The following is a 14277-nucleotide window of genomic DNA, read 5'->3' as shown; positions in this document are numbered from 1 at the left end:
AATTTAACTGAAAACTATTTTTGAAATGGTCTATCATTGTGCATAATCCCAAATTATTGGAGAAATAATTGTGAGAAGAGGTGTTCAGTAAAGTGTTTTCTTATGACATCTTACATTTATTTCTAAACAGAGACAAAGCACGGAGGACACAAGAATGGGAAGAAAGGAGGACTCTCGGGAACTTCATTCTTCACGTGGTTTATGGTGATTGCATTGCTGGGCGTCTGGACATCTGTAGCTGTCGTTTGGTTTGATCTTGTTGACTATGAGGAAGTTCTAGGTAAGAATTTTGATATCCTTATGTGAATTTGTAAGGGAGTAAGTGACATCTCTTAGGAGTCTTGAATATTTGTTATCATCTTTTTGTTACTGGTAATTTCTATAGCCTTTCAGTGGTTCTCAATAGAGTGCAGCTGAAAGGGGATATGAAGAGGGTTACCTTGGAGTACTGTCTTTTGAACTTCTTTAAACATGACCTGTAGGTTTTTGAAAAAAGGCTTTATATTGTATGTCTGTCACACAGGGAGAAGTTTTATCAAACAGTACTCATTCTCACTATTTGCAGTACTTTTTGATTTCTATTCAATTTTGTTACATTATAAATTTTAAAAATACTTGATCATGAGCCACTACATTTATTTAAGGACTTGCTAATGGATCATAACCACACAATATGCAAAACCCTTCCTTAGAGAGGGTTTTCGAAGTACGTCCTTCTGTGTCTCTGTTGGGATGGGGTATGTGTGCACACATATAGGTACTGGATGGGTGTGCTGAGATAGGCATATTCTGATATGATTGTGTGCATGTAGGTGTGATCTGTGTGCTGTTCTGAGGAAGTTGCTGTGGTCATTCTGATAGTGTCCTTTCTCCACCTTTTTCCTTTTCTCTCCTGTAATCACTGCAGTTTTTCACAAGTTTTTACATTAATGATTCTATTGAGAGTCACATTCTCCTTATCTTCCCCAAAAGTCTTTTTTTAAACTGAAATAAAATTCAGTATTATATATATTTGAATGTGTACAATTCATTTTTTTTCTTTTTTTTACTATATTCATCATTTTATATACCCATTAGCATTATCTAATTCCAGATTATTTCTGTTACCTCCTTCCCCTAAATACCCAAACTCTTCCTCTTTCCCTCTCCTGGGAAACACTAATCTTCTTTCTGTGTCTGTGGTTTTGTTTATTCTGGACATTTCATATAATAGAACCATACATTATATGGTCTTTTGTATCTGCCTTTTTGCACTTAGCATAATGTTTTTAAGGTTCAGGACTTCATTTTATGGCTGCATAATATTCCATCATATGGACAAACCACATTTTGCTTATCTGTTTATCAGTGATGGACATTTGGGTTGTTTCCACTCTTTGGCTATTGTGAATAATGGCCCTCCTCTTTAGTAATCCAGTGAAAGATGTGGACCTGTCGCTGGAAAAAATGCACACTTGTCTCTCTATACAATGTTGCATGGGTGATCTCCCCTTGCATTGGACTTCCTGTGCTTCTGCTTTACTTGTCAGATTATATCTTTTTGGGGAGAAAGAGCAAACAAATTTTTGGCTGTAGGAATAACAAAATACGCTTATCTGTAGTCTTTCATTGAAGTTTTTCATTTTCATTACTTTAAAGAAAGAGTCTCTGGATAGATTGACAGACCAACTGAGGGAGAATTTTAGTTTGGAGACAAATTTCTGAGTAGATCTATGCTTTGACTGACTTACAGTGATATGTTGTTAGGGAATGTATCTTAAAAGAGGACACTTTAAATATTTGTACTTTTAAGCACAAATAACAATTTTCATGTTTTTACATGCATGCAGCCAAAGCAAAGGACTTCCGTTATAACTTATCAGAGGTGCTTCAAGGTAGGCTATTGGAGTTGCATTTCAAGTCTATGTGTGTTAGTCTCTAACAGCTCATCCTTTTTCTACTAATTTAGTTATTACCTATATCAGAATATAAGCGATAGCACCAATTTCCCATTATGGGTTTGTCAGAAAGGATAGTATTTTCTGTCTTTTACTGTTTCTTGAGTTCTGTACTCTGCATAGCCTTGATTAGTACTTTTTGTTTTCTTAGCAGTTGAAATAACATCCTTATCTCTTCCTTCATCATTATCATGACTTCTGTATAGCAAGTTAACCATTTTGCTAAGTAGAGCAAGGGCTCTGGGGAGATAAAGATTGATCAGAGCTACTCTGAACCAAAATTTCTGCCTGCTCTTCTGTAATTTTTTAATGTACTTTGTGTTAAAGAAATGATAACAATGCTGCCAACTGTTGTTTTTTTTAGTACTAATGCTGTATTTGAAAATGCTGTTTAAAAAATTGCTGTACATTAACATTATTATGTTTCTCCACAGTCATTGTCCAGTAATGAATTAGAATCATGTGGATTTTAGGATGCTTTTTTAGGGAGTTGAATGTATTTGACTTTTTGAAATGCTAAACAACAGTGTTCCTTATGATAAATCACTAAAGCCTAAAAACATTTTCTATTCTTGAGGAGGAAAGGTTTTGGTAGTATTGTCTCCTCAGCATATCTGTTTTAAGCCCTTTTTTTCTTAGTATAAATGGCCTGTTCTAATTAAGTAGAATAATCCTAAATTTTCCTTTATAATTTCTGAAGCCTCCAGTTTTATATACTTTATTTCCAGAATGGTCTTTTATTTTTAAAGGTTAATTCATGATATTTCTATTATAAATCATGATTGTAAAATATAAAATTAATGATTTTTAAATTTTTAGTACTTAGATGCTATGTAAATCTATTTACATTTAGTCTTTATTTGAGGCCTGGTTGTTTCTTTTGCTTCAGATATTGATAGTGTGATGAAATTTCATGCTTTAGAAACATTAAATTTCAAGTAAGTTAGGAATGCATCAGTATTATTTCATATATGCTAAAAACTTTACCAAAAATATTTTTAGCAGTTTAATAAAAATGATTCTGGGGGCCGGGCGCGGTGGCTCAAGCCTGTAATCCCAGCACTTTGGGAGGCCGAGACGGGCAGATCATGAGGTCAGGAGGTCGAGACCATCCTGGCTAACACGTTGGAACCCCATCTCTACTAAAAAATACAAAAAAACTAGCCGGGCGAGGTGGCGGGTGCCTGTAGTCCCAGCTACTCGGGAGGCGGAGGCAGGAGAATGGCGTGAACCTGGGAGGCAGAGCTTGCAGTGAGCTGCGATCCGGCCACTACACTCTAGCCTGGGCAACAGAGCGAGACTCCATCTCAAAAAAAAAAAAAAAAAAAAAAATTATTCTGGAGTACTGGAGTAATTAGATCAGAATATGCTGTTCAGTCTTTAAAGAAAATGCTATGTCAGTTTTATTTCATAGAATTTGCTAGCTGAACATTTCCTGACTCTCTTAACTGAATTGCTCACTATTTTTAGGTAAGATACTCATTTGACACTGCTTTGCAGGATTAAAAGAGCAAAGAATTGCATTAATTGGTAACATTTATGACTGAGTTGCAGGACTTCACTAAGTTGTAATACCGTATTAAATTTCTTTTCTTTTTTGTTCCATATCCATCATTTATCCCCTGTTGTAGGAAAACTAGGAATCTATGATGCTGATGGTGATGGAGATTTTGATGTGGATGATGCCAAAGTTTTATTAGGCAAGTACACATTTTATGTTTTTTGTTAATGGTGATAAAATGCTGGGAACAAATATTTTTGCTTTAATAATACCTATCTCAATAGTATATATCTTAACAGAAGATTTTTCCCCCTTAAATCATATATTTCATTACTGTTAAAAGTTTAAATGGCTTATTTTTCTGCAGACTCTTTCATTTCAATTTACTTTTATCAGTGAATAAGTGTATATCTCTTACACATATATATTTTGATAAGTATAATAATTTCATGTGTGTTTTTAGATTTAAAGTACTTCTTATTCTGAACTTAGAATTTGAATAGCTAATATCCTAGTCTATTTTTAGATTATGGTAATTATAGATATTCTTCATTAACATTAGACATTCACTTCCATTTCAAAATGTAAATTTCTACAGTCTTACGTAAATTAATTTTGAAATAAAAGTGATAATAAACATCTTAAAATGTCCCATGCATATTTTAACGGTAGTGCTAAAATATGAACTCCTGGTCTTTTGACCCAGTGTCTTTATTTTGGAAGTCTTGGACCCTTCTCTTTCATTATCAGAATTACCTGTCTTTATCAGAGATGTTTCTTGTAATAAATAACAATGTGGTGCTCCCTTATTTGTTTTAAAGTGCTGTCTTGCTGGAAAGAATGGTGTTAATTTTAACATGCAAATTTTGTATAATCTGGCCTGTTGAGACTTCTTTTGCTTTTGTATGTAGCATAATATATGTTAAAACTTTTTATATTAGAGTCTTTAGAAAAATAATGGATATGGCATTATATTATACACTAAGCTTATAAAATAATGACCCAAAGAAATTCTTCTTAGTTATACTGTTTTGTGTATATTTTTTAGACATGAAAACACAGTAGGATGCCACATCTGTAACCAATGAAACTGCTTTTAGTAGATTAAATCCACCTCCTTATGAAATAGAGAAAGTTCTATGAATATAGAGTTTTAGTTGTGATTAAAGATAATAAACCTTCCTAATTTTGACCTGTTAATTTTTTTTTTCCTGCCCATTGGGAATTAATGTTTGCTGCATAGAAACTTCCTATGAAATTTATTTTCTTGTCTTAACTTTAATGAAATTTTCAATGTAGTCCTATCATTGTGTATCTAAATTTGAGTTTCTGTAAATATATTGAATCCTCAGATGACTATAATCCTGGGCATGTAAAAGAAACAAAATTATATAGAACTTATCAGAATGATGTTAATTTGCTTGCCTATAAATGGTTTATCACTTCATTATATTGCTTTAAATGACAAATTCTGAATAGCAAAGCTCTTTATTTTAAAGATAAAATAAAATATGGGCCAAGTTTTCTTATTTTTAGAAATAATGTTACTCTCATCTGCTGTATTTTATTGATTTTTATTTGTTTGTTTTTGCTTAAAACCAGCCATCTGGTCTGTCAGGAAATGTCAGCCATTAGAAATTAAAATGTGGTATTTCTTTGATAAAACACACTGATTTCTATAGCAAACTATTACCTTAATTTGATTTTTAGTGTATTTGAGATTTCAAAAGGTCATCCCCTTTAAGGTTTTTAACCTACCATTAAGAAGCTAATTAATTGTAACTTTGAATATTGCTGTTTGCAGGGACAGTGTAAGGAACTCATAAATTGTGCCATTTATAAGAATTATACACTTGGAGGTGGAACTAAATTTGGTGAATATCAAGGTTTATTTTGGTAACTTTACTAATAAATGCATAAAGACAGATCAGATAAAGCTACATAAATACTTTTTTACCCTTCCCGTACTAGTTTGCAGTTGGCTTGTAGCTTCAGTACAGATGAAACAAACCAAAGGTGAAATGTTAGGCTTACTTATCACCTCTAATCTTATTTCTATAGCGTTTGAGTTCTCTGCAGGAAATGCAACCTTAACTTGAATTGAGTTTTATGACTAAAGTTCTTTTCTGGTTTGTAAGATTATTGTAGTTTAGTGGTGCCTCTGTTACTGGAAGGTTACTGCAAAGACAGCCTGGTGAAATTGTTGGGAGTACAGAGGCTTTAATAGGTTCTGTGTGGTCAGGTAGAGGTTATGGGGAGAGCACTACAGTGAGCATATACCCAAAATGAAGCCAGACTTCCAAGGTACATTCTCACTGGCGAGGCAGCTTAATGGTAAAGTTTAAGCTTTAAGGGTTTAGGTTTTAGATTAAGGCCCAGGAGATCCAAGGGGAGGGAGGAAGGTAGGAAATCAGAGATTAGAGGAGCTGTTGGCATCGCAGGTATAGTAATAATTGAGATATGTTAATCTTTCATAGACTGTGCATTTGTTTCATAATTTTTTTTTCTAGATTCTTAAGTCCGCATATATCTAAATCTTATAAATTTGGGGAAATGTATACATTCACATGGTACATTTCACTCAATTTTAGGGTGTGGCTTTTCTTGTGAAATAGAATTAAACATATGTGAGTAAATCAAGACCACTAACCATCATTAATTTTATTATTTGATTATTTCTGGCCAGGCCCATTTGATTCTTTGAAAGTGTACTAAGCCCACTTTTCTTCGTTTACATAGCTTCTTATTTTTGTGGCCAAATTAACTAAAATGTAGGTATCTTTGTTTGTAGTTCAGATTATTGAAAACCACCTTGTTTGAAAATGTATTATTTAAAAACTTATTTTCCAAATAAAATCAACAGGAAAATGACCCGAGGACTAAATGACGCGAGGACTAAATCCTTAGAGTGACACCACCTAAGGATCATGTGGTTGTCCTTTTGTCCTATGGCTGGCATCTAGCTGGCATCGTATCAGGTATGGCTGGAAAGCAAAAGGGAAGCCAGTCAGCCCTTGCTACATCCTGGAAAAACATTTGTAGACTGATAGATGCATGAGTGAGTTGATGGGAGGAGAAGACCAGACCTTGCCAAGCCAAAGGCATTCCATTTGGTTGAACCCTGTTCTTAGAGGTTCAGAAGGAGTCACATACCCAGAATATATATTTTTCTCTTTGGACTAGTACTTTTGTCTTGAGAACCAGAGGAAGGTTGCTTTGCTGGGTAAACAGTTTTGTTCAAATGCTTTTGCATATTTGTTGCATATGGTCACCTGTCATACTGAAGGATGGAAAAGTTTTGTATTTTACATGTAATACTCGGAAGTACTTATAATATACTGGCAAATGGAGAAAAATAAAGATGTTTATACTAAATATGCAGCTATAATGTTTTAAGGCAGGAAGAAGAAACAGTGTTATTCCCACAGAGACTTAGTTGGGAATATAGATCTTTGTTCACAGCATTTGTCTACTGCTAAATTGAGTGAAAACATTCTAGACTTGTCAAAAAGTAATTTAAATACCAACTGCGATTTGCGTTATTTCTTACCAAAAACATGAAGAATGACATAATATAGTTCTTTTGAGTAAAGCAGAGAAAATTTACTGTAATCTTTAAAACTTTTAAATTAGTTGTCATCTTATCCTTTATCTACCGATCTTGATTGCTGGTAGTTATACTACATGGAGAAATTGTGTGTTGCCGAAGACTTAAATGACCGAATTAGGTGGTTACAACCAGAAAAGCTCAGTGGTCATGGATGTTCACATTTCTTACAGCCAGAACACCCTACCCTATTATTCCTCCTCAGAATTATGGGCTTGGTATACAGCTTGGTAGTATTGTCAGATTCTGATACCTACTGGAGCTAAGAAACCTTTGCTACCCAGAGCCAGTTCTTCACAGGAAAATAACAAAGATAAATACAATATATACTTTGACTTATTTCTATCCTAAGGGCCTGTTTTGGGTCCAATACTTAAAAATGACAGTTGAAAGGGGTCTTAGCAATAGAAGCTAATTTCACAGGCCCATGGGGAGAGGAGTTTGGAATGTTCCTATTGCAAGTGACCAGCTAAGGCCTCGATCAAATTTCATATCGGTAGGCAAAGTGAATTATTATTAATAGCTGACTCTTGTCATTGGCCAGAATTACAGGACCATGAGTTAATTGCCAGAGTTTTATAGAGCTACCACATTTAATAGTGTTAAAATTTAAGTGTTAAAATTATCTGAGTTACATAATTTCAGTGTACTTATGCCCATCTGTGGATGCTATAAATGGTAATACTGCTAATTATATTAACTCCAGAATTTCCTAACTTAACTCCAGGTCTTAAGTGGGGTGCTGGTGTGGGGAGGGGAGAAGTTTGAGGAAATAAGCCTTTCTAGTTTGAATGAATGAATGAATGAATGAATGAATGAATGAATGTGTGTATAATCAACTCTCAATAAAATCTGGTTGGTAAATGAGCAAATCTGGAGGTTGTCAGAGTATATATCTTTTTTTCTCTGATACTGCTTTTATTCACTCTTCCTTTTACAGTCAACTGATTTTCCATTACTGTCTATTGATTTTTGACTGATAAAATTTTGTCTTTCAACTCAACACTCTAATGAGAGAAAGGCAAACCTAGGTAGGGGCTGGTAGGAGTGGTGAGGATTGGTCAAATTGTGGCTTTCTTTTGACATTTGATTGAGAGTTGATTGTAAGGTGTGCATTGTAATGGACTTCTTTATTTTCCAAATACCGTTTCTGTAAACCTCTCTGACCATGATGCACATCTCTTTTGAGATCGCCCTTCCTCCACTTCTTTTTTCTACCTAACTGCTCTCCTTATTTTCTCTCTCTCTTCCTTTATTCTTATGTAGGCCTGACCAAAGATGGCAGTAATGAAAATATTGATTCTCTTGAGGAAGTCCTTAATATTTTAGCAGAGGAAAGTTCAGATTGGTTTTATGGTTTCCTCTCATTTCTCTATGATATAATGACTCCCTTTGAAATGCTAGAAGAAGAAGAAGAAGAAAGCGAAACCGCAGATGGTGTTGATGGTACGTCACAGAATGAAGGGGTTCAGGGAAAGACTTGTGTCATACTGGATTTACATAACCAGTAGCTTTGATTCAGGGACTGAAGTCATTGGCAAATGAACACCCGAAGCAGCCTCCTTTTTCTTTTCTTTCCTTTGCTTATGCAGGGCTTAATGTGCAGTGGGGCGGTTGTGATCTTACCGTGCAAGTCAACCATGTGATCTTGCCCAGTACAGCTACTAGCTAGTCCCTTGCTCGCTCAGCTCCCCCAACTTCTATTGAAGAAAATGGTACTCCTCATTCTTGTAGTCAACTACAAAGTACACCGAAAATGATGTTCTTGGTGGTATAATTGGTTTCTGTATCGTTTTGTTTCAACTCATGTATTCACTGAACTAAATTTGGACACTTAACAGCAGATTGTGTTGTGCTTAACCCTTGATGCTTGTCTTTCTAACACACTATTAATTAAGATGATTCTAATGGATTTCAGTATAAAAATATTTCTGGCATGATTTTTAAGTTAAATGCTTCTCTGTTCTTTAACATGACTGATGTGTAAAATGATGGTTCTTTACTAAGCTGATATTTTTTATTGTAATTTGTTTAGGTTTGTGTCAGATAGGTTCCTACAAATTTCTATGTAAAATTCTGTGTTAATGGTGCTTTTGAAATAATTTAAAAATAACCCCATGTTTTTGCCTTAGAGTAAGTTAACTTACTGTTTTCAGATAGTAGCATGACATATTTCTGTCTATGAAAGCAAAATTTATTTTCAATTTTATTTCCAAATATACATTCAGAGAAAGTAATTTGTATTTTTTTTTAAAGTAGGCATATTACACATGAGGGAATATGTGAATATGTATCTTAATGTTGTACATATTAAAATTATTCATCCTAAATAAGTCTTTTTCCATTTTTCTTTCATTGACTTATTAATAGGATATTGATTTTGGCTTAGATATAATGTGATTTTTAGAATTATAAACTTATTGAAGTGGTAATTCCATTTAGGGCAGTAAACTTTTCCCTTTAGAAAACCTTGAAAACATATTTGAATCAATTTCTTTAAAAATGAGTTTGCTTCAATAGTAACAAAAACAGTTGTATCAGCTATATACAAAATGCATTTCTTAAAATGAGATTTCATCAGTTTCCCCTCAAGCAAAGCTCTTCTAGGGATAAGGAAGATAAGGAAAGGGATGTTATTTTTTGAAGGAGTGATGTTCCATGGTTTTAAATCTCTTCCAGCTTCTCTAAGATTTTGCTTAATGTTTGTCAGAGAGCTAAAAATTTGAAAATGTTTGCACTTCTTCACATTTTGTTTAACTATAATTTCTACTTTTCAAATATTTCTTGTCTCCTATATCTAATTAAATTACTTTCAGTAAGTGTATCATTCATCCATTTATTCTGAGGGGACTATGACAAATTTAAATTGTTAGAAATTACTCTTGTAGGCTGTCATAATAATAGCCTGAAAGTAGCAGCCTCAAGTCAGCACGGGACATCCATCCCCTCTGCCCACCATTTACCTGTGTCAGGGAAGACTGTCCAATTTGCTAATATTATTAAAAAGCAAACATTCTATAGCGACTTTTGGATGTGGATATACACACTGGACAAATAATCTCTTAAAGTTTAAATGGCTATTAAAGCTCTAGTTTGTCTTGCTCTCGCTAATGGGCAAATATGTTTTATTCTGTTAATGCTTCTGATAGTCTGTTAAAGCTTCTGTTTTCAAATATTCAAGGTCTTCAGTTAAGCTGTCACTTAGTAGCATGTTCTCCAGCAAATGAGTATCATTCAGTAATGTTCCTTCTGAAAATGTATTCAGTCTTTTTGTTTATTGTGTCTTCTGCTTTTATACTTGGGTAATATGAAATATCAGTTTATTAGGTTTAAATTCTAAAGGAATCTTCAGCCCCACTCAATGAAATTCACCTAGCCAAATTTCCAGGATATACTTTTTAAAGCAATCTTATTTGTTAACATGTCATTACTACTAACACTAGAAGATATTTGATTAATTGATGAGAATAATTAAATTTTGTGTTAAAAATATTTGAAATTATTAATTTTTCATCAGACTTTGTCATACTAATTCATATTTTATGTACAGAAATTAATTATGCTTTATTTTTGTAAGTGAAAAACAAGAATGTGGGATAAAAATTTGCTACTTATTTTGTATCACCTCTCATTAGTTCCTCTGAAAGCCTCTAATGAAAGTGACACCCAGGTAGCTGACGAACCCCTGACTTCTGTGACTTCCGTCAACATGTGCCTAAGGCTTGTATGTGTGTGTGAGATAAAATAAAAGTATTTGCAAAACTGTGCTATAAATTATCTTGAAGCAGATCAAAATTACTTCACCTTAGTTTGATTTATTATGTATTGCTATAATTCTTAATTTTCTAAGGGTGTATTTTCTAACTTTCTGTTTCATAAGTCTTCCTTGCTCATGTCTTTTAAACTTAAGAACTAAATTAAGGCAAAATCGTATCCCGTTAATTTGAATATTTATATAGTTACGGAATTTTAAGTTATACTGTATTTACTTTACCTTTTCAGTTTTGAGCAACCAAAGAAACTCTGTGGAACAGGCTCTGTGTTGAGATATAGTGTTGTCTCCTCGGAGTCACTGTTCTGCCTTCTCCGGATGCGCTGACGTTTGTCCGATTGCAAAGGTGCTGGGTTCTCCGGAGTTTGGCACAAAAACAAGACAGCAGCACTCTTGGGATTCTTTTCAGCCCTTTAGCTTCCTTCAGCCTGCCTTGCTTTGGGGCATGAGTGGTGGGTATAAGTCAGTTGGGGAAGTGTCTTCTGGGTGCCAGTTTTACCCAGTCCTGAGGTCTGGCTGTCAGCCTGCTGCCCTGGGGATCCTACAGACACCTCAGTGCTGAGGACATATGGAATAGTGGGCTGTCCTGCTTTTTCATCTTGTCCTTGGTTCTTTCTTTTTATAAATTACCTCCCTGTCTTATAGAACTGTATCCAGACATGAAGGAAGGACTATTTTCTGTTTGAATTGTTTTTATTTACAGTAAGATAGAACAGATTGTCTACCCCGATGTTTGTGACTTAGGAGCATTATCAAAAAATCAGATCTAGCATAGCCAGTTATTCTTAATTTGATCACCTGGCAGTTTACTTTTTGGGAATTGACGCTTCAAGACTCTTTCTAGATAATTTGCTGGGCTAGCTCCTTAAGTCTATAAAACATATAAGAAATTTTCTGTGATTTGGCATGGAATCTTTGATCACAATGCATATTTGGAATACTTAAAGAAACTCAGTGACCCAGACTTTATTTTCATAAGTTAAATGATGGAACCAGTATGCAGAATTCACTGCCTTTGTTATTGGTTGAGATGACCCTGTAATACTTAGGAGTTAGATATCAAGTAGTTTGTGGACTCCTTGAATCTAGGAACCAGATCTTAGGTTTTATTTGAATTCCCCTTCAATGCTAAGCCCCACATGTGATATTCATTAATATCATACGCTGGTGTGGATCCTGGTGGGTGAGGAGTTATTAATTGCATAATAAAATACTGAGTTGTGTGTGTGTGTTTTTTTTTTTTTTTTTTTTTTTTTTTTTTTTTTTAAACGGTTTAACTGGTAAAATTACTGGACATATTTTTTGCAATAGAAATGACATTTTGAGTTTCTATAACAAACTGACCTATGCTAACAAAAGTCTTCAGGTGACCTTTCCAATCTCCAATTTGTATTTGAATCTGCATTTTACCTTTTTTCTCTGTCTCTGGTTGTAATCCCTTTCTGTTTATTTCATCTTTCAGTTATGTTCTGATCCTCCATTTCCCACTTATTGTAGAGGGTTGGTGGGTTTGTAGCTGCTGCTGCTGCTGCTGCTTCTTCTTTTAATCTGTACTATATTATTATATCTGTTTAAAAATAAAAAAGAAATTGGTGTAGGGTCCTGACATGCGTTTTACCAAGAGTAGATATCCATTCTAGAGGAACAGTCTGCCTCACTAACAGGACAGTTACTCAGACATTTAGGGCCTCTTTTTGCTATGTGTAGTCAATGTTGAAATGATTGTGATGTTCCATTATGGGACACAGGAAGGTGAGAAGGCTCAAAGTGACTCACAGGTCTCACCAGAAATGATGGGAGTGGCTGAAATGACCTGAGTATGAAGCGATATCCAGACCAATTCTAGAGCTGACTGTCTGAAAGTCTGAAGTAGCTACTTGTGTGTCTGTAATGCAGCCAGTCTTCTAAAATCATGTCTATTGCATGTGGTATAACCACAGATCTATCCATTGGCTTAATGGTTCAAACATTTTAATTTCATAGAGAACATTTGATTTTGCAAATGTGGAATAGTGACCTGAGGCAGTTGCCAAAATAGCATAAATTTCCTTTAGGCAACTCTCTTATGTTCTAAGGGAAGAATGTAAGACCTTTTTTCTAATTTCTGTATAGGAATTCCCAAATAGTTGCCAGAGCTATTAACTATCATCACTTTAAATACTTACATCAAAATAATCATAAAAGGATGAAAAGAAAGTAAATAGCATGGCAGTTATTTTTCAACATGTATTTTAAGCACATCCTAATGCTTCTTTGATTATTTCTTAAATTGAAATATATTCTATTAATTAAAAACAACTTTTGTCTGAATGGATTAAGAAATACCACGATGTTTCCATTTTTGCTCGAATTAATAGAATTTTCTTCATACTACTTGGAAACTATTTTTGAAGAGCCTTTGTGTTGTCATGAATTTTATTGATTAGTGGAATGTTCCTTTGTTTCTTTTTTTCCCCTAGACATTAGCTATGGTAGTAAAGGTAGAAAAGGAGAAAAGTAGGACATGCTTATGGCATTTTGGCACTGTACGGAGAATCTACATCAACCATAGTTACAAATGATAAGAATTTAATTTTGTCAAGAATTAGGGAGAATAGAAAGGTGGGCCTTTGTACCTGCCTTGTGGTTTCCCCTTAAGTCCACTACCAAATGCCCACAAACTAATATATTTTTTCCCCTCTACATGCTGCCACTAATCTTGGATTGCCAATGACCCCTTTCTCCATTACTGCATTTGCCATTGTTGCTGGGGAAAAAAAAAATCTGTTTTAAAGTTACCTGTACTGAGCCTCCATTGGGGACATGCTGCTCCGACAGTTTCCCTCGTTAGCAGTCATTCTAAACCTTTTCCACACCCTTCCTTCTTCCAGGGTCAGTTTATTCCTCTGTAGAGATGATTTTGCTTTCTGCTTTCCTAAGATAATCTAGTGTGGCTTCATTCCATTATTTTCTTCTCTCTTCCCTTTACAACATTACTGTCTCAGGATTTTTTTGAGCTGTTGTTTCTTCTCTCATTCACTCCTCGTTTTTTCAGACATTGCTTCCCTCTGGTTTCCAAAGCCAGCCCTTTCCCTTGAGCCTGTACCTCCTCCTGACCTCATCACCTCTCTCCTGTTATGAACTTAGCTTCTTTTTCTCACGTACATGCCTGCGTTTTCCTCGACTTTCAAAACAAAACCCGGATAAAATTCTTCAAACTCTTTTTCCTTTTCTGTCCTCCTCAAAATCTAGGGAAATTCCATGTATGATCCGTTTTCTTCTAAGGAAATAAAGAAGGCTGATGTGAGCACCCTAGGTTTTTGGTCACCTTTCCTTCCACATATGTTTACTCATCATTGTGGCATGACTGCCTTCTCTACTGCTTATAAAACTGTATTCTGAAGAACCTTAAAGGATGTTTAGTAACTAACATAGTAAAATAGTGTCCTCATCCTAAACCTTTGTTCATTCCTTCCTTCCT

The 14277-nt window shown here is 34.6% G+C and overlaps 1 protein-coding gene across 9 annotated transcripts in view; it reads left to right on the top strand.

Moving 5' to 3' along the window:
- Nucleotides 1–14277, top strand: part of ASPH (aspartate beta-hydroxylase) — a 227846-nt gene that overhangs the window by 41249 nt on the left and 172320 nt on the right. For 4 of the 9 annotated variants that reach the window (XM_010360353.2, XM_030937465.1, XM_010360359.1 and 1 more), the window contains exons 2-4: nucleotides 131–280; nucleotides 1830–1874; nucleotides 3569–3637. In XM_010360353.2, coding sequence (XP_010358655.1) covers nucleotides 131–280; nucleotides 1830–1874; nucleotides 3569–3637 — 264 coding nt within the window. Of the gene's footprint in view, nucleotides 1–130; nucleotides 281–1829; nucleotides 1875–3568; nucleotides 3638–8311; nucleotides 9376–14277 lie in introns of those variants that run through there. The other 5 variants (XM_010360355.2, XM_010360360.1, XM_010360361.2 and 2 more) reach the window with 2 other exon arrangements.

The sequence above is a fragment of the Rhinopithecus roxellana genome, chromosome 9, assembly GCF_007565055.1.
Source record: "Rhinopithecus roxellana isolate Shanxi Qingling chromosome 9, ASM756505v1, whole genome shotgun sequence".
Taxonomy (NCBI): domain Eukaryota; kingdom Metazoa; phylum Chordata; class Mammalia; order Primates; family Cercopithecidae; genus Rhinopithecus; species Rhinopithecus roxellana.
Note: the sequence above shows the minus strand (reverse complement) of the source record. Positions and strands in the feature narration are given on the sequence as shown.